The sequence below is a fragment of the Vulpes lagopus genome, chromosome 3 (assembly GCF_018345385.1).
Source record: "Vulpes lagopus strain Blue_001 chromosome 3, ASM1834538v1, whole genome shotgun sequence".
NCBI lineage: Eukaryota > Metazoa > Chordata > Mammalia > Carnivora > Canidae > Vulpes > Vulpes lagopus.
The window spans coordinates 108,102,244-108,123,478 of NC_054826.1; the positions used below are offsets into that span (position 1 = coordinate 108,102,244).

The 21,235-nt window shown below is 54.2% G+C and overlaps 1 protein-coding gene across 2 annotated transcripts in view; it reads left to right on the forward strand.

The window, feature by feature from the left end:
- Positions 1–18,122, forward strand: part of GTF3C1 (general transcription factor IIIC subunit 1) — a 73,403-nt gene extending 55,281 nt beyond the window's left edge. For both annotated transcript variants that reach the window (XM_041747876.1, XM_041747877.1), the window contains 12 exons: positions 1,586–1,667; positions 2,356–2,468; positions 4,444–4,506; positions 5,316–5,409; positions 9,138–9,310; positions 10,767–11,054; positions 11,841–12,100; positions 13,134–13,414; positions 14,269–14,815; positions 15,544–15,595; positions 16,411–16,603; positions 17,066–18,122. In XM_041747876.1, coding sequence (XP_041603810.1) covers positions 1,586–1,667; positions 2,356–2,468; positions 4,444–4,506; positions 5,316–5,409; positions 9,138–9,310; positions 10,767–11,054; positions 11,841–12,100; positions 13,134–13,414; positions 14,269–14,815; positions 15,544–15,595; positions 16,411–16,603; positions 17,066–17,278 — 2,359 coding nt within the window. In that variant the 3' untranslated portion in view covers positions 17,279–18,122. The remainder of the gene's footprint in view (positions 1–1,585; positions 1,668–2,355; positions 2,469–4,443; positions 4,507–5,315; positions 5,410–9,137; positions 9,311–10,766; positions 11,055–11,840; positions 12,101–13,133; positions 13,415–14,268; positions 14,816–15,543; positions 15,596–16,410; positions 16,604–17,065) is intronic.
- Positions 18,123–21,235: the final 3,113 nt, after the last annotated feature.

The following is a 21,235-nucleotide window of genomic DNA, read 5'->3' on the forward strand; positions in this document are numbered from 1 at the left end:
TTGCCCACCTGTTTCTCACATGGCCAGGGCACAGTGCCATCACCAACACTGTAAGACAACAAGGAGCATCCAAGGGGGCATGGAGGGGACGCATGACAGGGTTGGAAAGGACCACTTCACCCAACTGGTTGTTCATGCCATGGGTCAGTAGAAGAGCTTAGCTCTGGCTTGATTCTGAGCCTTGGCCTACGTGCCGTGCCGTCAGCCAGGTTGTAGAGAGGAACAGCCCAGCCCTTGATTGCAGAGAAAACTTCTCCAGCCAGGAATTCTCAACCTCAGCACTATTGACATTTGAGGCCAGTAAATTCTTTGTGGCGGGGCCATTCTGTGCACTGTGGGATATTTAGCAGCCGCCCTGCCTCTACCCACTAGTCGCCACTAGCACCCCACTCCCAGCCATGACAGCCAGACATGTCTCCAAATGTCTGCAGGAGCCAGTGGGTTAGACATAGCAAGGGGCCTTCCTTTGGGGACCACTGGCTCTGGTGCATAGAATCTTAGACTTTTCTATCTAAGGGCTCTGATCACCTGCTCCAAAGTCCTCTTCTTTCAGAGTGGAAACAGGCCCAGAGAGAGGATGTGGGTTGGCTGGGGTGACAGTGCGTTGGCAGTGGAATAAGTTCTGGAACTTGGGCTTCCTGACCCCGCCTGATGCTCTTTCTTGTGTCCTGCAGCATCAGTCAGGGGAAGGGAACATGAGCTGTAGAACCTTGCACAGGGCATGTATCCACTTGGAGGCCACTCCCTCACCTCTGAGCAGGACAATACTACCAATAATAGCCACCCCTGGCCCACCTGCCTCAGCCCCTGGCAGACATGTCACTTTGGGGGCCCCTACACCTCACTGAGCTCTAAAATGGAGCTTGTAAGCTCTTCAGGAAGGTGGAAGCACCCGGTTCATAGGAGCCCTACAGACACTGGTTGCCTCTCCCTCCATTTCTTTTTGGGCAAATCAGGCTCTCCTTATGTCATGGAGAGACAAAGATGTCTGCAGTAGACAAGTAGTTCTTTTGACTAATAACGAACACCAGGGCCTATATGATAATTAAAATTTTTTTTTAAGATTTTTTTTTTTAATTTATTCATTAGAGACACACAGAGAGAGGCAGAGACACAGGCAGAGGGAGAAGCAGGCTCCATGCAGGGAGCCCGATGTGGGACTCCATCCCGAGTCTCCAGGATCACGTCCTGGGCTGAAGGAGGCGCTAAACCACTGAGCCACCCGGGCTGCCCAATTTAAAATTTATAGTACATTTTCACATAGGGCATCTCGTTTGGTGCTGGCTAGATACCTGTGAGAGCAGGCAAGCAGGCAGGAGTCACTGTTTTCAGTTTACATGTGGAGAATGGAAGCTCAGAGAAGCCAAAGGTGTGAAGCGTGAGCAATGACAGACCTGACTTGAATCAGGGTTGGCTGACCTCTAATCCTTCATTATTAAGAGCTGTAATCACCCAGCAGGTGTGTAAGTAACTCATACCTCGCAGTTAGCCACAGGCAGACGTATTAGAACAGGAGTCTTCAGATGGTTCTGAACGCAGACATTATTACAACCCCAGACCTCACATTCGTCCTCTCTTTTTGCAGAGTTTGCCTCGCTGAGGTGTACCAGGATAAGGCCCTTGTTGGAGAATTCATGAATCGAAAATGTGACTACGAAGACCCAAAGGTAGGCCCTGCATGGTCATTGGGCTCAGCGTGCCCCGAAGGCAGGACTGTGTACATTCCTCTCTGGTCCTCTGGGTCCCACGGCGTCTCCGCCTGACTTGCAAATACAGATATTTTTCCTGTGAGTCTGGGAAATCAGCTCGTCAGTTCTTTGGCTTTGGCCCTCATTTGATGAGGCTGTAGCACCAGATCTTAGAGATTGTTAGAATTTGGCATGCCACTTTGCAATTCTGCAGGGCCTTGAGCATATTTCATTAAAGAAATAGGGCAGCTCTTCAGAAATTTCAAGCAGCTAGACTCCCTGGAAAGCTAGCAGATAGGACAGGATGTGAGTTTTTCCAAGTTCTCTGGGTAGAGAGGTGTGCAGTGGCAAGAGGCTGTGGGGACAGTGTGTGACACACTGTCCTCCCTTCTGGGGCTTGGGAGAGAGATGGTGGTGCAGGAGTGAGGGCCAGCAGCATGTTTCTTGCTCCAAATCCCTGGGCAGAGTGGTGAGTGTCTGTCACTTCTTCCCAGGTGGACTCATTGGGCTGGGGAGGCAGGGAGGCAGAGGAGGCCATGCTTCTCAGTCCGTGTTTCTGGGAAGTCACTGCTATGGGAGTTTATTACAAGATTTTCCTTGATGTGTCAGTGAAACTTCTCCTCAGGGAGAGAAAGGGCTTTAACATCTCATTCTCCCACGTTGAAAGGTTTGTGCCAGTGAGTTTAAAGAATTTGTGGAGAAGCTCAAAGAGAAGTTCAGTTCTGCTCTAAAGGATCCCAACCTTGAAATCCCAGACACACTCCAGGAGCTGTTTGCCAGGTAAGGTTCTTCTGGGAAGCTTCTCTGTGATCCTCGTGGAGCAAGAGGAAAAGTCACTGGCCACAGGCATCTCCCTGTGTCAGTAGTTCCATGGCCTTGGAGCTAACCCTGCTATGTCCCCTGACCTTGAACCACCTCACCTTCTCTCACAAGAGACATGAAAATGGGGAGGCCACCACCATCCCGAGCACCCTGCCAGGCATTCCCGTTCCTTCTCCCATAGAGGCCCTGCTGCTGGCCTAATCCAGGCCTCCACAAGTGATTGGTGTGCTCTTGCCAAGATTGCTCACTTGACATATGAAGAAACTCCAAGATAGAAGTAGCTCACCCAAAGCCATGGTGCTTGTGAGCCACAGGGCCAGAATTTGAACTTCTGTGGTGGGTCTGACTTCAGAGCCCCAGCTCTTTCCAGGAAGAACACACTTGGATTTGAGCATAGAACCCAAGAGATGTTAAAAGCTTGAGTTCTATGAACCAGGCCTGTTGCCACTGCTTAATCCAAATATGAATCCTGTTTTACCACCCTCATCGAGACGGTCCCTCTGGCCACTGGATTTCTGCATCTCTTCCTGTAGAGGTGACTTTCATCAATCGGTTCCTGTTTGGGAACCATACAGTACAGTTGTAGTTAGCCCTCCACATGTCAGTCAGAGATCTCCTTCTTTGAGTCATCCAACAAATAATTCATGTTGTACCCGCATATGCCAGGCCTAGGGAGCGATATGTAGTCCTTCTCGGAGTTGACACTTGCTTCTGTTTTTTGTTTTGTGTGTGTGTGTGTTTGCAGCAGACTGTTCGCTAGAACTCCCAAATGATATGGTTTATGTTCAGTAAGTGATTCAAATGACCCGTTTACCCATTTGTGACTTATAGCCCCACCTAGTCTCAGTAAATTTATAGGGCAACTTTTAGTTATAAAAAAATATAGTTAAAATAAAGATTATTTTAAAGAGTTCATGAATCATCTGGAGGAAAGAAGTTCCATCCAGCTGTAACGATTTAACATTAAACTTGATCTTGAACATCCTGGCAGGCCAAACAAAAAGAAATAGATTCAACTGCTTTAAAAATAGTTCATATTATGAAAAGGTGCTTTTTTCCTTATTCCTAAATTTTAAGAATTTACTGTTGCCAAGATGAATTTTGATTTTAGAATTATAGAAAACAAAGAAATGTCTTACAAGTAAATAGCCATGTGTTTTTAAAAGTGAGTTCTATGATTTCTCAAATCTATTTGCCTGGCTGGCTGTGTAGCATGATGGCTAGCACATTGGGACTTCTCTTGTATTTGTTTGGTTAGAGTACAAGGAAGCAGCATTACTTGAAGCTCAAAAATGCAGATGGGGAAATAATCTGCTACCTAATACAACTGCTCTCTTTTTTTTTTAAGATTTTTTATTTATAAAAAGAAAAAAAGATTTTTTATTTATTCATGAGAGACACAGAGAGAAAGAGAGAGAGAGGCAGAGACACAGGCAGAGGGAGAAGCAGGCTCCATGCAGGGAGCCTGACGCGGGACTCGATCCCAGGATTCCAGGATCACACCCTGGGCCGAAGGCGGGTGCTAAACCGCTGAGCCACCCAGGGATCCCCAACCGCTCTTTTCTGAGTACTTTCTTCTAGACCTCTTTCTCATGCTTGTTTTTAATCAGACTGAACCCACAATTTTAGATCCCCTTCCCTTAACAATTAACAGCAGCTCTCTGCCAATAAACACTTTCCTGTATTGTTTCCTAATTGTCAGTAAATGATCATTTTGTATTTCCTCAGCCCTCATTTTAACAACACACTCATTTGATGAGCAGAACATGGTATTTTCTCATTGTAATTGACACGTACATGTTTGAATTTTAATGAGTTTTACATTTCCTCCAACACTTTAGCCAGTAAATGGCCATGTTGGGCAAGCATCTGCTTGGTTACTAGAGGTCTGCCGTGTTCCACTGACACGCTCGTCTTTTCATTCCTTACACAGATACCGAGTTTTGGCGATTGGAGATGAAAAGGATCTAACCAGGAAAGAGGATGAACTTAATAGGTAAGCACTGATTTACCAACTGACTTTCCCTCAGCTGGTTGATCGGGGCTGCCTGTGGCCCAGCATGGGTGCCACCCAGGGCCACATCTAGCCTGCCCGCCGTCTTTGAAAATAAAGTTGTACTAGAGCATAGCCACGCCTGACCCATGTGTCATCTGTGCCACTTCCATCCTATAGCATCAGGATTGAGTGGTTACAACAGAGACCACACAGCCCATGAAGACCCCAAAATCTTTATTATCTGGCCATTTCCAAGAGAACCTTGCCAACCCTAGCCTCACCTATCAGTGGCCTAGCCTTAAGGCCTGTTGAGGAAAGGATTTGAATTCCCAGCCCATGACTTTCCACACAAAGCTCTGGTTAGAAAGCTCAGCTGTCTTTTTCTTCGTTGGATAACCAATATTCAGTTCGGTTTTAGCTCTGTATTTCAGTGAGAAGTTTCTTTGGAGAAAAACTTTTTAAGATGGACCGTGTGGCTGGGACAGTCAATAAAGTATGCAACTCTTGATCTCACAGCCGGTTAGATAGGCTGAAAAACTCTCAGCACTAACGACATTTTTTCAGTTGACAAACCTGTTTCCAGGGTATGGCACCCCTTATCCACTAAATGGAAATGTTTTTCCCTGCAAAAATTGACCAGTTGGTAAAACCACCATTTGTTTTGTTCTGGTTTGTGAATAGCTTGGGCACTCGGGTCACTTTTGTGGGCTCAGATGCTTTTTCTAAATGAGAACCACATCCGCCAAGTATGAGCGGTACCCACAGCCCACAGCCTCATGTGCTCTGCTGCCCACCCCACTGTCTTTCAGCGTGGATGACATCCACTTCCTGGTGCTCCAGAACCTGATCCAGAGCACACTGGCCCTCTCGGAAAGCCAGATGGAGTCCTGCCGGTCATTCCAGGTGGGCGGCGGGGATCCAGTGGCAGCTTCACAGCAGCGCCATGGGGCTTGGGCCATCAGAGGCGGGAGCCGAAGGACGCTCTCACTTCTTAGCTGTGCAGTCTTGTGGGGATGGGGAATGATCTCCCCTGAGCCTCCCACCCTGACCCTTCTTTCATCTTCCAAGTGTGGGGACAGGATCCAGTGACCTCCAAAAATCCCTCCCAGGCTGAGGTTCAGAGTCTCATGTTAATGCAGAAAAGGAGGCAGAAGAGGAAGTGAGCCGTGGCAGAGCTGAGGGAGTGAGTGACCCATACAGCTTATCTTCAGTCAGAACTTACACGTGTTGAGCTGTTTTGATCACTGGAGATCACAGAGCGGGAAAGCTCCCTTTCTGTGGGTCCTGGGCTTATCTTTCCCCTGAGAACGCGTCACAACTATCAGAATATATTGCTGCTTTATCTTGGCCGAGTGAGGGTGGGAGGGAGGAAGGCAGTTCCCATTTAACCCTGTCCTCAGCCTGGGGAAGTGACAGACACAGGAACTTGCATTTCAGAGCGTGAAGAAGCAGGTGCCCAAGGTCTCACCCCACTCTCCCTCAAACCTGTGTCTGTGTGGCTCCAGGGCCCCAGCAGACAGGTGCTGAGGAGGGCCTGTACTCCCCCCCTCACCGGTACCCATGCCTCCCTTATTTCTAATGATCACATCGTTTAGCCCACAGGCCCCCAGCCCCAGCCCCAGAGATCGCAGAGCCTGACACATATGCTGCGGGTCCCCAAGCACTCTGGTGCAAGGGGTCCGCAGAGCACCCTGGGGGAGGTGGCAAGGTGTAGACCCAGCTGGGGCACTGCCTCTGTTCTTCAGGTGCTGCTGATTATTTTGGCCACAAAGGAGGTGAGGAGGACTAGGGGGAAATGGTGCAATCTAAAGGAAGTCGGTAGCCAGGTGTGACCCTCGTGCTTCAGAGCACCACCCTAGCCTGCGGCCTTGTATAGCAGTGGCCAGGCCTCTGCCAACCCAAGACTGAGTGTGTATGTGTCATCTTTGAATTTGTCACCATGAGGTACAGTTGCTTGTCCAGCAGTGATGACATCTGGGCCCAGTCTAGCGGGAGGGTCCCCAGTCGTCCTGCTCTTGCTACCCTTGGTATCCTGGAGCATTTGGACCCGGCTTGCTCACGCGAAGTGTGCGTGTTCAGGGCGGGAGGCTAATAGTGGTGCCTTGCCCCCTCCTCTCCATGCCCAAAGCCTATGTGAGCCTGAACGTGCCAGAGAACAAGATTGGAACAGGGTGGGGTCGGGCAGAGGTCCCACAGAGACAGCCCCTAGTCTGGCGCCTAGCTCTATTCTGTTGGACCTGAGCTTGTTTTAAAAAAAAAAATTTTTTTTTAACTTACTGCCAGCATTGCCCATAAAAATCCCAATTTTCAACTTTACCTGTGACCATGGAGGGACCTTTTGGCTGTCCTGCCCAGCCGGATTCGAGTCAGACAGGACCTGGAGATCAGTCCGACTGCTTGTCACAAGAGAAAGCTCAGCCCCAAAGTTAATGGCAAAAGCCAGGTCCCTGGCATCTCTGCCAGTGCCTCGCCCCCTGCATCATGCTGCTGCTTATCCTTCCTCCAGTTCCATTTCCAGCTGATGTCTGAGCTCTGGTTGGGGGGGCAGTCACTGGCCTCATCACTCTCCTTGACCCCCAGGGGTGTGGGAAGCTGCATAAGAGAGCACCCAGGCCACAGCAGGTGGCAGGATGCTTCTTTAGTGACCTCCCCACCTGGCACTGAGCACTGGAAGGCCATCAGGGACAAGGTCAGGCCATATATAGGATCCCACTAGGCTCCCTGCAACCCCAAGTTTCCAAGAGATGCACTGCAGCGCAGTGGGTGGAAATCTGGTGGGCTGGACCACAGTCACTCACTCTGTACATGTGGTCGGAGCATTCCTGGGCCATTCCTGCAGTTGTTGGGGGAATACGCCCATCTTGTCATCATCTTAGAGAAGAGCTGAAGACACAAGGCTTTCCACGAGGCTGGATCCCAGCTTCCACTTCCCTCAGGGGAAGGAATGATGTAGGATGGTCCCTCTCCAGCCTCTTTTCCCTCTGCCCCTGCCAGTGCTTCCTCCTTTAGGCCTGTGCACCACTGTGATGTGGAAGCTCTCAAGAGAGAAATCATGATGGTGTGCAGGCCTCCTACTGACAAGACCCAGTGTGTGCCCAGACCCCTTCCAGCTCCAGGAGAACACACCCCAGCACCCCGTCTGACCACCGCTTTGGCTCCCTATCCCATGTCCCTCTGCAGTAGCGCAGTGGTGAGGTCACTGAGCTCAAGGACAAGGCCTTGCTCTGTTCTTGGGCCCCAGCCCTGCCCAGCAGTATAGGCTCAGAAGATCCCTTGAAGTTAGTATACCTCTGTCTTCTCCTCTGTCCATGGCTCTGGGGCCAACGCAGCAGAGAACCTTCCAAGCCTAAAATTCTCAGACCATGACCGCATGTTTTCCTGGCCAGCGCTTTTGAGGAGACAGATCTAGCAGGAACCTTCCTATGGTGTGGTGGATGCTAGACATTCACTCTTGGGTAGGCTGTCTGAGCCAGTGCTTTTCAGAAACTGGAATCATTGGGACTCTGCTGGCCCCACAGTACTTGGAGCTGCTCTTCCTCTGGGCAGAGTCCAATCTGAGCCATGGAGCCAGGGTGGTATGGCCAGCAGGAGGAGCCTCTGCGACGGGCCAGACATTGCCTTCTACATTTGTGCTAGGTGCTGGGTGCCGTGTGCCACTGCTGTGGCAGTGGTAGACCATTGCTTCTGTGTTTCTGTGGGACTTCCTTTCTTGTGGGAGAGAAACAATGAGTAAGCGAATGCGGTCATTTCAGGTAGAGAGTTACGATGGAGAAAATAAAACAGGTTCCTATAATACAGTTGACTGCAGAGGAGCAAGATGGAGGAGGATTTGCTTTTTGAGGGGATATATTTGAGCTGAGAGCTGAATGTTGAGGAGTCAGCCTTACAAAAATTGAGGGAAGGTACTTTCCAAGGAATGGGAGCTGCAAACGTAAGGCCTCCATGGTGGGAAGGCCTTGGCTCTTTCAGAAAAAGTAAGGAGGCCGGTGAGGCCAGAGTGGTAGGCAGGGTCCCACTCCCTGGAGTCCTTGTCAGGCGTAGCAAGGACTGGGTGTTCCATCTACACAGGGGAGCAGTGTGTGGGCTGATAGAAGCACCCGAGGCTTACTTTGGCTGGGTGGCTAAAGGACAGGTTGGGGGCCGGTGGCACATGGGGACGTAGGAGAGCAGTTAGCTGGAGGCTACAGTGAGGAACAATGGTGTAGGCAGCATAAAGCAGAGGTGTTTGGGAGCATTTTATGCAGGCACAGCCAACCAGGCCTACTGATGGGCTGGGCAAGGGCTAGGGACGCAAATGGTAGCAGAGGTGATTCTGCATTGACTCCCACTGCCTTTTTATCCAAGGCACAGGCGTGGGGTGCCAAGCCATCCCATGTCGCCAGCTGCCTGTCCTTCTCTGTGGTGTCTGACCTGTGATGTGGGGGTGGAGGTTGATGGTCGGATTGCTGGCTTCCTCCAGGCCCTCCCGCCCGCATCCCCAGGAGTCTGCTCCAGCCTCCCAGCCCCTTGCCCCCATCAGTCCCTCCTGTGCACATGATCAGCTATAGCTTTTGTGCACTCACATATTCTGCTCCTCCCCCACCCCCAGCTGCTGGAGAGCCTTGCTCACCCATGGACTTGCTGTGTTGCAGACTTTCCGCCTGTACCGCGAGTATAAGGACCACATTCTCGTGAGGGTCTTCATGGAATGTCAAAAAAGGAGCTTGGTCAACCGGCGCCGCGTCAACCACATGCTGGGCCCAAAGAAAAACCGGGCTCTGCCCTTCGTGCCGATGTCCTACCAGTTGTCCCAGACCTACTACAGGTGAGCCCTTCGGCTGGGGCTGGGGCTAGGGCAAGGCAGGGCTCCAGATCAGAGGCCGGGCCACACCTTTGCTGCAAAGAGTAGCGCGTGGGAGCGCAAGGAACGGGATGTCGCTCTTCCTCAGAGAGCGTAGGGCTCAGCCTCCCAGGCTACAGGTGCAGCGCACAGCTTCTGGAACCAATGTCTTCATCAACATCTGTGCTGCCTGCTCAGGAATAAGAGCAGGGTTCGAGGTGGTTTGTGTCAGGACATTTACCATTCTACAGGTACTGTGTTTCCCTTCTAACATGCTAATTAGCCCAGCGAAAGACACAGCGTCCTGGTCAGGCCTCACCGGCTGTTCTCACAGCTCAGAGCCACAGCAAGCCGTGGCTTGCAGGCTTACATGCTTCAGTTCGAAGCCATTCCATATTTTCCAGATGCCTTCTGCAGGCACCAGGTGTCTTGAGTGGTGGTTTGGGATGCTGCCACTCTCCATAGCGCCCCCAACAGGTGCACTTCTCACAGCGTGGCCTCACGCTAGCAGCTGGCATGGCCGGCCTCTGTTACCTGCTTGGCATTTTATGCCACCAGTCTGCTTGACCACACGGAGGGTAAGTCTGTGAAAAGTGTTCCAGGAGTTTGGCCTTGGCTGGCTGCGTCCTTGTCAGTCCTCAGATCTACACCGAAGCTGTGGTCAGAAACAGAACAGCAAAATGGGGAGTGGGGGGTGGGGGTGGGTAGGCTTATGTATCCCTTTGCCTGTGACTCCAGACACTGGCACCTTTCTCAGAGGCCCCTCCCAAGTGAGGCTCAGTCTCCTTGGCCTCCCTGGGACATAGCCTGCTATGAGCTATGGGCTGGGAAGCACAAGATGTGAGTCTTAAAAAAAAAAAAAAAAGAAGATGTGAGTCTAGGTCCGACAAGGCCATTTGACCTTGACCTTAACCATTTCTCCCCTGCGACATTCTTGTCTCTAAGCCAGGGGGTGGCATTCACGTCCAGTAGTCCTGGGTCTTTCCCTGGGGCCCAGACCCAGTTACAGGGGAAGTCACACTCTTGGACAGAAGCCAGGGCTGAACTCCGCAGTCGCCTCACAGAGACAGTGACATGGACACACACAGGTCCTGTCATCTCTACACGGGTTCAGGGCTTGCCTTGGCTAAAGATGATCATCACAAAAAATGCACTCGTCTTCCCCAGTTTGGCTCCTGTCTGTAGAAAATGCCTGTGAGGCACTACGTATTAAGGCTAGGTGCAAAGACAGGGCCCCGCCGTGAAGGTGCTCAGGTGAGCAGGGAGGACATGCACAGTTAGATTGAAACGTGGCGCCATTTGAGGCAGAAAAGAAGGCTTCGGGGGAAGCTGGGATGGTCGGATTTGAACGCAAAGATCTGCAGGGCCCGTAGCCCTTCCACAGGAAGGCCTCCCACAATCTGTCCTCACTTTGGACCTTACCACCTTTTTGTCCACGCAGGATTTTTATGTGGAGATTTCCAAGCACTGTTTGCACAGAATCATTCCAGTTTTTCAGTAAAATCCTGGCTGCCGGCAAGTTGGACCAGCCTGATACCTTCTCCTTCAAAGACGAAGATAATAGCAAGTCTTCCAATGACCTGGTAGCATTTTCTCTGGATAGCCCTGGAGGACACTGTGTGGCCGCCCTGACGCTTTTCTCCTTGGGCCTCATTTCCGTGGATGTGCAGATCCCGGAACAGATTGTCGTGGTGGACAGCTCCATGGTGGAGAACGAGGTCATGAAGAGGTGAGGGCGGAGGTGTCAGCAGGCACCGCTGGGGGCCTCGGGCACTGTGTGTCCTATGGTGTCTGCAGTTTTATTCATTCTGTCATCAGGTCTTTTTTCTTTTTCTTTTTTTTTTAATATTTTATTTATTTGAGAGAGAGAAAGAGCACAAACGGGGAGGGGTGGAGGAAGAGGGAGAAGCAGACTCCCCCTGAGCAGGGAGCCCGATGCAGGGCTCGATCCCAGGATCATGACCTGAGCTGAAACCAGACGCTTAACCAACTGAGCATCCAGGCACCTCTAGTGTTTATTCATTCAACAAACATGTGCTGCATCTGCCTGTGTCGTGTCTGGCACTGTGTGGCATCTAGCACATAAGATGGCAGGGTGTCAGCAGTGCCACTGGGAGTTCTCAGGACAGGACCTCAGATCTGAGGGCTAGGGACTTCAGCACTGTGTCCAGTCCAATGCTTCGTGCTGGTGCCTTCAGGAGCAGGGGGAGCCAGAGGAGGGGTAAGGCCGGAAGGTGGCTTTGGCAGAGGTTCCTGGAGGGCTTAATAGCTAAGCTGGGATTTAGTGGAAAAGCAGACATTTTTTTGTATAGAAACTGGGAAGGGTTTCCTGGCAAAAGGAACAGCCGTTGCAAAAGCATAGGTAGGTGAACAGGGGTGAAGGTGATCAGAGGAGATGAGTCTGGAGCAGCAGTCCACGCTGCCCTTCACAGCCAGATGCCTGGGGTGGCAGGAGAGAGTCCATAGCGACCACAGGCCATTGCTGAAGCCAGACCGCAGTGTTTTTTTCTCCTAGTTTGGGGAAGGACGGGGGCTTAGACGAGGATGACGATGAGGAGGAAGACTTGGACGAAGGCTCGGGAGGCAAGCGCCGGGCCATCGAGGTGAAAGCCCGCCAGGCTTCCCACACCAACTACCTGCTGATGCGGGGCTACTGTGCACCAGGCATCGTCAGCACCCGCAACCTCAACCCCAACGACAGCATTGTGGTGAACTCCTGCCAGGTGAAGTTCCGGCTCCGCCGCACCCCCACGCCCACCCGGCTCTGGCCCACCGGTGAGTGTCGCCCCCCTGCCATCGGCGCCCCAAGCCACTGGGCCCTGCAGACTGGGGCTGGACTGGGGCTGGGATGGAACCCAAGCCCCTCCCCTCCCAGGCCTTGGTCTTCTGGTCCTTGCCCCACTGCCATGTGCAGAAGTGTGCCACCGTCAGGGGTGGGCATGTAAGGAGAAGCATCTGGCCCCCCCACCCCCCGCCGGCCCTGGTCTGCTCACCAGGGCAGCCTGTCCGCTGTTGCTGGTTCCCTCCGGGGCTTTTGAAGTATGACTTTTGACCTCTTGTCTTGAAAGACAAGTCTTTGGCTTATGTTCATTATCTACACCTCCTTTATTTCCATTCTTTACACTCTTTTTAGCTTGTCTTTGAATTACCTCTGACTCTAAATATCTTACTTAAGCCTTGCTTTCCCATATCCCGAAAGTGAGAAGGTCTCTCCTCTCTCTTCGTAAAGTAAGGATATTCGGGCCCCTTCCCATCCCTATGCTTCTCTTCCCCCTTCCCACCCCCTTCCTGCCTCTGCCTTCCCAAACTCCTTCCCCTGCTGAGGTACATGGTGTTTTGTTTACTTTCTGTTTCAAAACCCCAGTTATTCTGTGCTCTGCCTGGAGTTTGACTCGGGCCAAGCCTGTGACCGTGGTCTTAGCAGAGCCAGGTTTTATAGGAGGCAACACATACCAGCCCTGGCTACTGGAAGTTAACATGGGGAGCATAGAGCGGGGTTCCCGGGTGTCCTGACACATAAGCACCAGCAAGGCAAGGCCTAGGGCAGGCCAAATTCAGGACCCCTGTCTAGAGCTCCGGGCAGTGCTTCTCAGACTCCAGTCCCATTATCTTGCCCTTCAGTTTGAATCTTGAGCAAGAGAACAGTCCTGGCGCCCCTGAGAATCCCCACCACCAGGGGGCCACACCCTATCTTCCCAGAAGGTGACCCCTCACTGTTGGGGTGTGGTTGGTTGGTGTTGGAGCACGTCCTGTCTTGATGTTGCTTGTGCTCCAGCCTGGCTGATAGTGGCCCTCCTCGTCTTCACAGTCCCTTGTCTGGAAGAGCTGCCCATGGGCATCTCCAGCCTCCCTGACTCCTTCACCAGGCTGATTAAGAGCCAGGAGGATCCCTGCAGCCTGGAAGAGTTTGTCCACCAGGTGGAGCTGTGCGGCTATGAGCCCGGAGACGTGTGTGCCGTCTTGGAAGTCCACGGGGTCATTGCAGCCACAGGGTGCTTTGGGGTGGACAGAGTGGAGCTGAGCAAATGGTTCTCCGCCTTTGAGAGGACAGATGCTGAGCGCACCAGGACCTTCACGGACTACGTCCAGGTGAGCCGTGTTCTCAGGTCACATGGGGTAACCCACACAGAAGTTACAGCTCACTGGCCAGATGCACCCTGCAGAGGGCTTGGTTTGGGGCACATAGCATAATTAAATTCGTTGCCAAGATTAAAGACAGGGAATTGTGCATAAAACCCAGCTTTTCTGGAATGTTTGAAGGTTTGGCACACTGGACCCCATTTCCTCAGCACTGGGATGGAGCCAAGTAAGGCCTCTGACTCCCAGATATCCTGCACCTGGCCCCTCATTTCTCCCCACTGTCCCCACCTGGGTCCACTTTCACTGGGGACCCTTGAACCCAGAGAACGTCGTAACAGATGGACCCTTTAAATTGAGTGCCTGGGGACCCGACTCACCTTCCTGAGCATTGTCCATAGTTGGAAGCAGTGGAATACATGTCACTTATTAGTAATGTCACAGAACTGCCTGCCCTGCAGTGTTCGTGGAGGAGGAGAACACATACCAACGTTTCTGGTTTCCAGACAAGTGTTCATGAGCACAGGACATGAGTAGGGTTGTCACTACTGTCCATGTAGTGGTGTTCCATCACTCCTATAACCAGAGGTGCCTCTGGAGCCCTGGAAAGCACGCCAGGACGGGTTGGGTAGCTCCCTGTGTTCCCTGCTGCCCAGTCCAGGTGGCGAATGCTTACAGCGAACCCTCCCCAGAACTGCATGACCTGGCAAGGAGGAGTCCCGGTTCCAGGATGTGAACTGGGGCAAATTTCTCAAATCCTGACTTAACGGGTTTTTAATGTAGGAATGAAAAGAGAGTTGGCAGTGCACCCCCATGAGGCCCCCTGCATTGGTACACAGCCCCCGTGTGTCTCCCACTCTTCCTAGGATCTCTTGGAGCATCACCAGGTCCTGGAAGTAGGTGGCAACACTACTCGGTTGGTGGCCATGGGCTCTGCCCGGCCCTGGCTGCTGCACTCGGTGCGGCCGAAAAGCAAAGAGGAACATTTATACCCACCAAGAGAAGACCCCCGGGTCCAACCCCAAGACAGGCCTGCCAGAAAGGACAGCCCCTCTGAGAGGCACTCCCAGGGCCCCCAGAGCACCAAAAGGCGTGCCAGCTGGACGAACAGTGATGTGGCCAGTCAGGGCAGCGGTCCTGACTCTGAGAGCACCCTGAAGCCCCCTGCCAAGAGGCCCACGCTCCAGGATGTGCGCTTGGCCCCCAGCCCTGGGCCCAGAGCAGAAGAGGAGCCAGAACCCCCGGCGTCTGCTCTGCCAGCAGCTCCCAGAGACGCCTATGTGGAGGAGCTTCCCCTGGGAGCACCAGAAGCTGGGCAGGAGGACCAAGAGGATACCGGAGAACCCAGGCTTCCAGGCCAGGAGCAGCTGAGCTGTCAGGGCCAGTTCCCAGAAGGATCCGAAGACCCCAGAGGTACCGAGCAAACCTTGTTCCCTTCTCCCCCTCGCCCCACCTGCCCATCCTCTGTCCTCTATCCTCACGCCGACACTGGGAACCTACCACTGGCCACACAAGGCTGTTCACTCCAGCCTCACCTAGCCTCACAGGTCTTGCCTATTTCCACTTAACTGTTTCCACTAGAGGGCTTCAGGGATGCCTGAGTAGGCCTATGAATGACAAGCATGGGTTCTGGAAAGCACTGTTGGCTGAAGGCACTTGTGTAAGGGCGCAGCAGCCAGAGCGGGGGGCATCGCACCTCCTGTCGGGATTGGCAGGCGTGCAGGAATGGAAACCTCCCGTGTTCCTCTCCTGCAGCGTGAACACTGGCCTCTTCACGTAGTTTCTAGAGCTGTCTTTGTTTCCTTGGGGGTGTTTTCCTTAGGGGTTTATCCACACAGCTCTGTGGCCAGGGCTCCTGGGTGGAAGAGGAGGTGCTCACTTGCCCCCACTCGGGGCCCTGGGAACAAGCCCCCCGCCCCCACCCTTGCACACCTGGACACAGCCCTGTTTTGTTCTAGGTGCACTGGCTTCAGCCCCAGGGGCCTGCTGCGGGGGACGGGGCTGGGGCTCTGTGAGGAAGGAGCTTGCTATCCCATTGTTCGTGGCTTTAGCCCCAGAGCCAGGAGTACGTGTCGCAGGAATGGAGGAGAAAGATATGGGCTCCCACCTCTTAGGTCTCATGTCCTTTGCCTCTCTGTCAGGTTTGGCTGAGAGTTCTGTGGCCGGTAGCCTCTCCCAGACGACATGGGAAAAGTGAGTGTGTACCCAGATCCAGGCGGCCGGGTGCGGGTGTGAGGGTGGGAATCTGTCCCCAGGGTCCCAGTAGGGAGCATCACAGGGAGATCTTCCACAGTCGGGTGCAGTGGTTCTTGGCCTGGGGACCTGGAAACGTGTGGGACTTTGGTTGTCCCACTGGCTGGTGGAACAAGGCAGGAGCTACTTGCGGATTGTGAGTGAGGGCCAGAGGTGCAGACTTGTGTGGTGTGGGGGTCCATCTGGAACCATGGGCTTCATGGGAGCCTTCCTGGTGCGGGGGCGCCTCCTACACATGTGCATGTGTCCCTCCACCGGCCCCTCCCAGGGCCCCATCACAGTGGCCAGAGCCAGGTGTCCAGCTGGTCCTGGGCCCCTCCCATGCCTGGACCCCGTGGCAGACCAGTCACTGGGGATAAGGCGGGGACTGCTGTATAAGATACAGAAGTAGAGCTTCTACGTGCACATCTCTGTGAGCTTGGCCTGATGAGGAGTCAGCCACTACCCTGGGTCCCAGCTGGAGCTGGTAAATCCAGAAATCAGCTCTTCTCCCTCCGCTGCCAGCAAGGGGTCCTGTGGGGGACGTTGGCACATCACGGCCTTGATTAAGGCTGAGTGTGAGTGGGTCTCCTGAGCCGGTGACCCTGGGCCCTGGGGTTGGGACCTGTCATTCTGGATGGGAAGGAAGAAGTGGACGAGCAGAAGGTAACCGGCCCCCAGCCCCAAGACATGGGCCAGGTGCCGACTGCCCAGAGCTCGGCATCCCATCTCTGGAGTGGGGGACCGAGCCTGCCCCCCACATGCCACCCCTGCAGGGACTGCGAGAGCATCTCGTTCATCGCCCGCCCGTGGCGCATCGTGGACGGCCACCTGAACATACCAGTGTGCAAGGGCATGATGGAGGCCTTGCTCTATCACATCATGAGCAGGCCCGGCATTCCCGAGAGCTGCCTGCTGCAGCACTACCAGGGCGTCCTGCAGCCCGTCGCCGTGCTGGAGCTGCTCCAGGTGCGGCTGGGCTGGCCTGGGCTGGGGCAGGCCTCCTACCGTGACTCTCTCCTCCTCGGCCCCTGCTTCAGCCTCAGGTTCAGCCTCAGGGCTTGGGGGGCAGATTGTCAGGAAATTCCTAGCTTCGGCCTGAGGGTGCCACAGGCTTAGCCCCAGAGAGCCGGGCAGCTCCCATGAATCCCTTAGTTCCTTCATCTCCCTGCTCAGACTTGGCCAGAGGGGTGAGCTCCCTGTCCCCCCGAGGCTGCCAGGCTGACCACAATGAGCCCCACACCTGTCTTCCCTCCTCCTGCCTCTGGCTTCTGCCCTGTTAGCACTGACTGGCTCCCACCCTGCACCTCAGCACTCTCCCCTGTGCCCCGCAACCCCCGCCCTTGTCCTGGGCTTCCTGCAGCTGCCAGGGTGGGACGGAGGACGCAGGCTGCGAGTGCGCCCGTCACCCTGGGTGTTCCCTTTCTCTAGGGCCTGGAATCCCTAGGCTGCATTAAGAAGTGCTCGCTGAGAAGGCCCACAGCCGTCTCTCTCTTCTCCAAGCCCCGGGTCCTGGAGGCCCAGGAGCCCTCCAGCCCGAGCGAGAGCCCCACCGTGTTCTACGAGCCCACGCTGGACTGCACCCTGCGGCTGGGCCGTGTGTTCCCCCATGAGATCAACTGGAACAAGTGGGTCCACTTATGAGGCACGTGCGGTCACCACGACCCCTTCCTGTGGAGGGAGTGACCTCGGGGGGCTCGTGTGCTGCACCCCGCCTGGTGCACAGAGACAGGTCTGTGCCAAGCCTCTGGCCTGGAACTTAGAAGAGGGCCACCTGTCCGCCTGCTCCGGGGTCCTTCCCAGACTGAGGGCCCTACCCGTTCCCACTGGGAGCTTTGTAAGGAAGGCTTGGGTCCCTGCTCTCCCTCTCCCTCTCTTGTTCCCAGGGCCTCTTAGCTGTGGCTGCAGGCATGGATCCCACTCTCCCATCGCTGCCTGCCTTCTCTGTGGAACTGGGGTTGTGGTGAGTTTGAGAGGCTCTAGCAGGCTTGGCCTCCAAGGGCCTCCACCGTTGGGAACAGAGCTGCCTGCCTGGGGCCCCTGTGCCTTCCAGATGGACCTCAGCGTTGTCATCCTTTGGCCCGTGAGGGGTTGTGAGCTTGCATTGCTCGCCCCTCGCATTACAGATTCTTGCCACCATGGCAGGAAGCCCAAGGGCCCCAAGTGGCAGGGCCTCATGTAGGGTGTGTTACAGAACAGGGGCCATGTGTCTTGCCACCCAGGGCCCCAACCGGGACTGACTGCTCTCTAGGCAGGACATCTGCCCCTGAGGCTGGAACTGAGGCACCCAGAGGGGAGCCTGGGGCTCCCTTGTTTACCTGGCAAGACACCCGTGAGGCCTCCAGCCGGGGGTGGGCATCTTTCCCGCTGGCTGGAGTGGAGCAGCCATGCGGGCCTGGGGTTGGTTTGTTCTTTTCACTTCTTTTCGCTTTAAACAAATACCTTGCATGTATTTATTTATTTTGTAATTAAAGTGAAGTAAAATGCATTTAGTTTGGTGTGTTTTCCTAAAGAATCGCTGATCCCCTGGGGGAGTCCCTGCTTTCAGCTGCAGGATGGCTGAAAGGAATCAGTGCTCCCAGTAAAACCACAGGAAGAGGGGGCCAGTCGGGGCCAGTTGGTCCCAGCCCGCCCTGGGCACAGCCGCACTGCCCGCCTCTGCTCCACAGCCCTTCCTCCTCCGCCGCGGGGCCCAGGCCTGTGTCTCCACGGAGAAGCTCGTGTGGGTGTGCCACGCAGGGCCAGGCCGGCAGGTCCCCGGGGTCACAATGATCTGGGTTGGGCAATGGAAGTTCTCTTTAGCCCTCCCCTCCCCCCACTCCCTTTCTTTTTCTTCCCTCCCTCTCTCTCTCTCTCTCTGTCTTTCTCTTCATCCCTCCCTTTTCTTTCTTCTCTTCTTCCTTTCCTATATGTATGTTAGCTGCCGACACTTTTTAAAAATTGGACATTTCACATATTTTAAAAATTCAAACTTCTAACTTCTTAAAACCTGGAGAGATCCAGCAACACCACACAGGGCAGTGGGGGGTGGGGAATGTGGGACGTGCCCCCTCCACCGTCAGGTCTGCCCTGGTCCAGCCTCATGCCCACCAGCTTCTACCCCGACAAAAGCAGCCCACCTGCGCATGTTTGACCTCAGGGCCCCGTGTTTCCGTCCCAAGACCAGACTCTGGGGTGATGGGGGGCAGGACGGAACACATGATGGAGAGGCTGAGAATGAGCCCCAGCACAGCCACGACCTGGCCAAGTCTTACCATCATTTTTTTTCTCTCTCTCATTTTTACTCAAGTATAAAAAGAATAGAGTTGTGGGGGGGTTTGAGATCAGATAGAAGAAGGAGTGTTCTCTGCTTTATAAACAGAAAATACTTTACAGATGCCAATTGTTTGGGAACCTGTCAAGCAGTGGAAGAAAGGTAGGTTACAGACACCCAGTCTCGACAACTCACATCTCCGAGCCTTGCTTTTCCCATCTGAAAAATGGGGATGAACTACCACCCTCACGGGAGGACCAGAGGCACTGAAGAATACCAAGCGCAGGCATGGTTGATCTGGTCTGTCCCTGCACATGAGGGTTGATTTGGGCCTGTATTCGGGAGATTGGGACATAGGGATGAGGGAGGCAGTCCTTCAGTGGACAGATGGGCTTCTGTGATCATGGCTCCACATTCCACAGGCAGCCATTCTGTGCAAGGGGGACCTGTTCTCTCCCTCCTCCTGCCCACCTGTGCATCTGTCCACATCTGTTTGTCCATCCACCCACCCATCCATCCATTCACCCACCATCCATCGTCTATCCATCTCTGTCCATCCATCCGTCCATCCATCCGTCTACCCAACCATCTGGAAAACAAGTGTGTATGAAGGGTAGGAAAGAATTCACATTTAGACTGAATCCCAAACAAAAGGCAGGGAGAATGAGCAGGGACACCAACCGCAGAGGCGCACACCCCATTCACCCTAGCCTGCCACTCACAGGAGGCTGGAACTGTAGAGCCTGGACACCTGTGGCTCTGTGCTTCGTGTCCTGTTCCTCCAGCCAACTCTTTCTCTTTCCCTAAAGATTTGTTTATTTATTCATGAGAGACACAGAGACACAGGCAGAGGGAGAAACAGGCTCCATGCAGGGAGACTGACACGGGACTCGATCCTGGGGCCCCAGTACCACACCCCGGGCTGAAGGCAGGCGCTAAACCGCTGAGCTGGTTTATTTCAGCTGGGCATTCCCAGCCAGGTCTTTTGGTTCTTCTTCCTTTCAACTTACATCAGTGACGTGGTAATGCATTCTCTTTAAAACGCTTAGTACAGGTAAGACTTAAACCTCCAGGCTCCTTTCCCCTTAAGACCTTTTTCTTTGCATTTACACACATGTAATGTAAGGAAACATGGGCCTGATGCCATTTTTACATCAAATAGTCCCACTGATGAAGCTCCCTGGGCTCCCCCAGCAGTGTCCCTGGCGTGCATGCATCAGCACATGGAGAGCCACCTCCCCCTCACCGGCAGGTGTGTCAGCACAGATGCTTGAATTTATTCCCTCCTTTTCCTGACGGTGGACACCACTGTTCCTGGTTCCCCCCACCCCGCTCAGCATCCTCCTCTGCCTTCTGAGCCTCCACCTCCCTCCTGTCTTGCATCCTCTCAGATCTTGCACCCTCCTGCCTGCTGCTGGGCCTCCTCCTGGTCCCCCTGCTCCCCTTCCTGCCTCCTTTCTGACCTGGGCTGAGAGTGGTCTCCACCCTCTGACTTCCCCTGACTCCCCAGCCTTCCCTTGGGCCCTTGACCCGCTTCTGCCAGGGATTTTCCAGTTGTGCACATAGGTGTGGGGGTATGTGTGGATGTGGATCTGTGTACAGACCTGTATGTGTGTATACGCGCTGCCCGTCTGTGTGTGCACGCGTGACCTCCCTGCTTACTGACATCTCCCCACCCCCACCGCCCAGTGCCCTGTGCACATCCAGCCACCCAACCAGAAGTCAGCCCTTGTTGAATTAAAATAGGGGCCTGTCAGTTCGCCTTGTGTCCTCATCACCATACTCCCGCTGCAAGGGGTCGCTCTGACCACTGTCTAGGGCCACCCGTATAAGCCACCTGATGCAGCCCTTGGCAGATGAGAGTGTAGAGCACAGAGCTGGAGGGCGCTGCCCGCGGGGACGCCTCGGCCAGGTTCCAGCGGTCACCAGCAGGTGGCAGCAGCAGCCCAACGGCTCTGGTCGCGGCTGGTTCACTTGCTCTCCCGGTGTCCGCAGCAACCTGTCCAGCTTCGCTGTTGAGACCAGGAAAAGCTTGCTGGGACTGGGCCGGGGGGAGCGGTTGACTCGTCCACAGAAATGACGATAAAGCAATAACAACGCTCTCTGAGCTCTCTGAGCACTCGCCGTGTGCCCGACACCATTCTTGGCCCTTTACACAGATTAACTCCTGCCGCGCCGCTCGGTATGCCCATTTGTGTTTGAAGGAACTGAGGCACAGAGAGAGAAAGTAAGTAACTTCTGCAAGTTGGCAGCGGGTGGGTGGATGTGCTGGCATGCCAGCTCAGGCCGTGCAGCCCCAAAGCCTTCCCCCTCACGCCACTTGCCAGAGGCGGGGTTTGCTCTGGGTG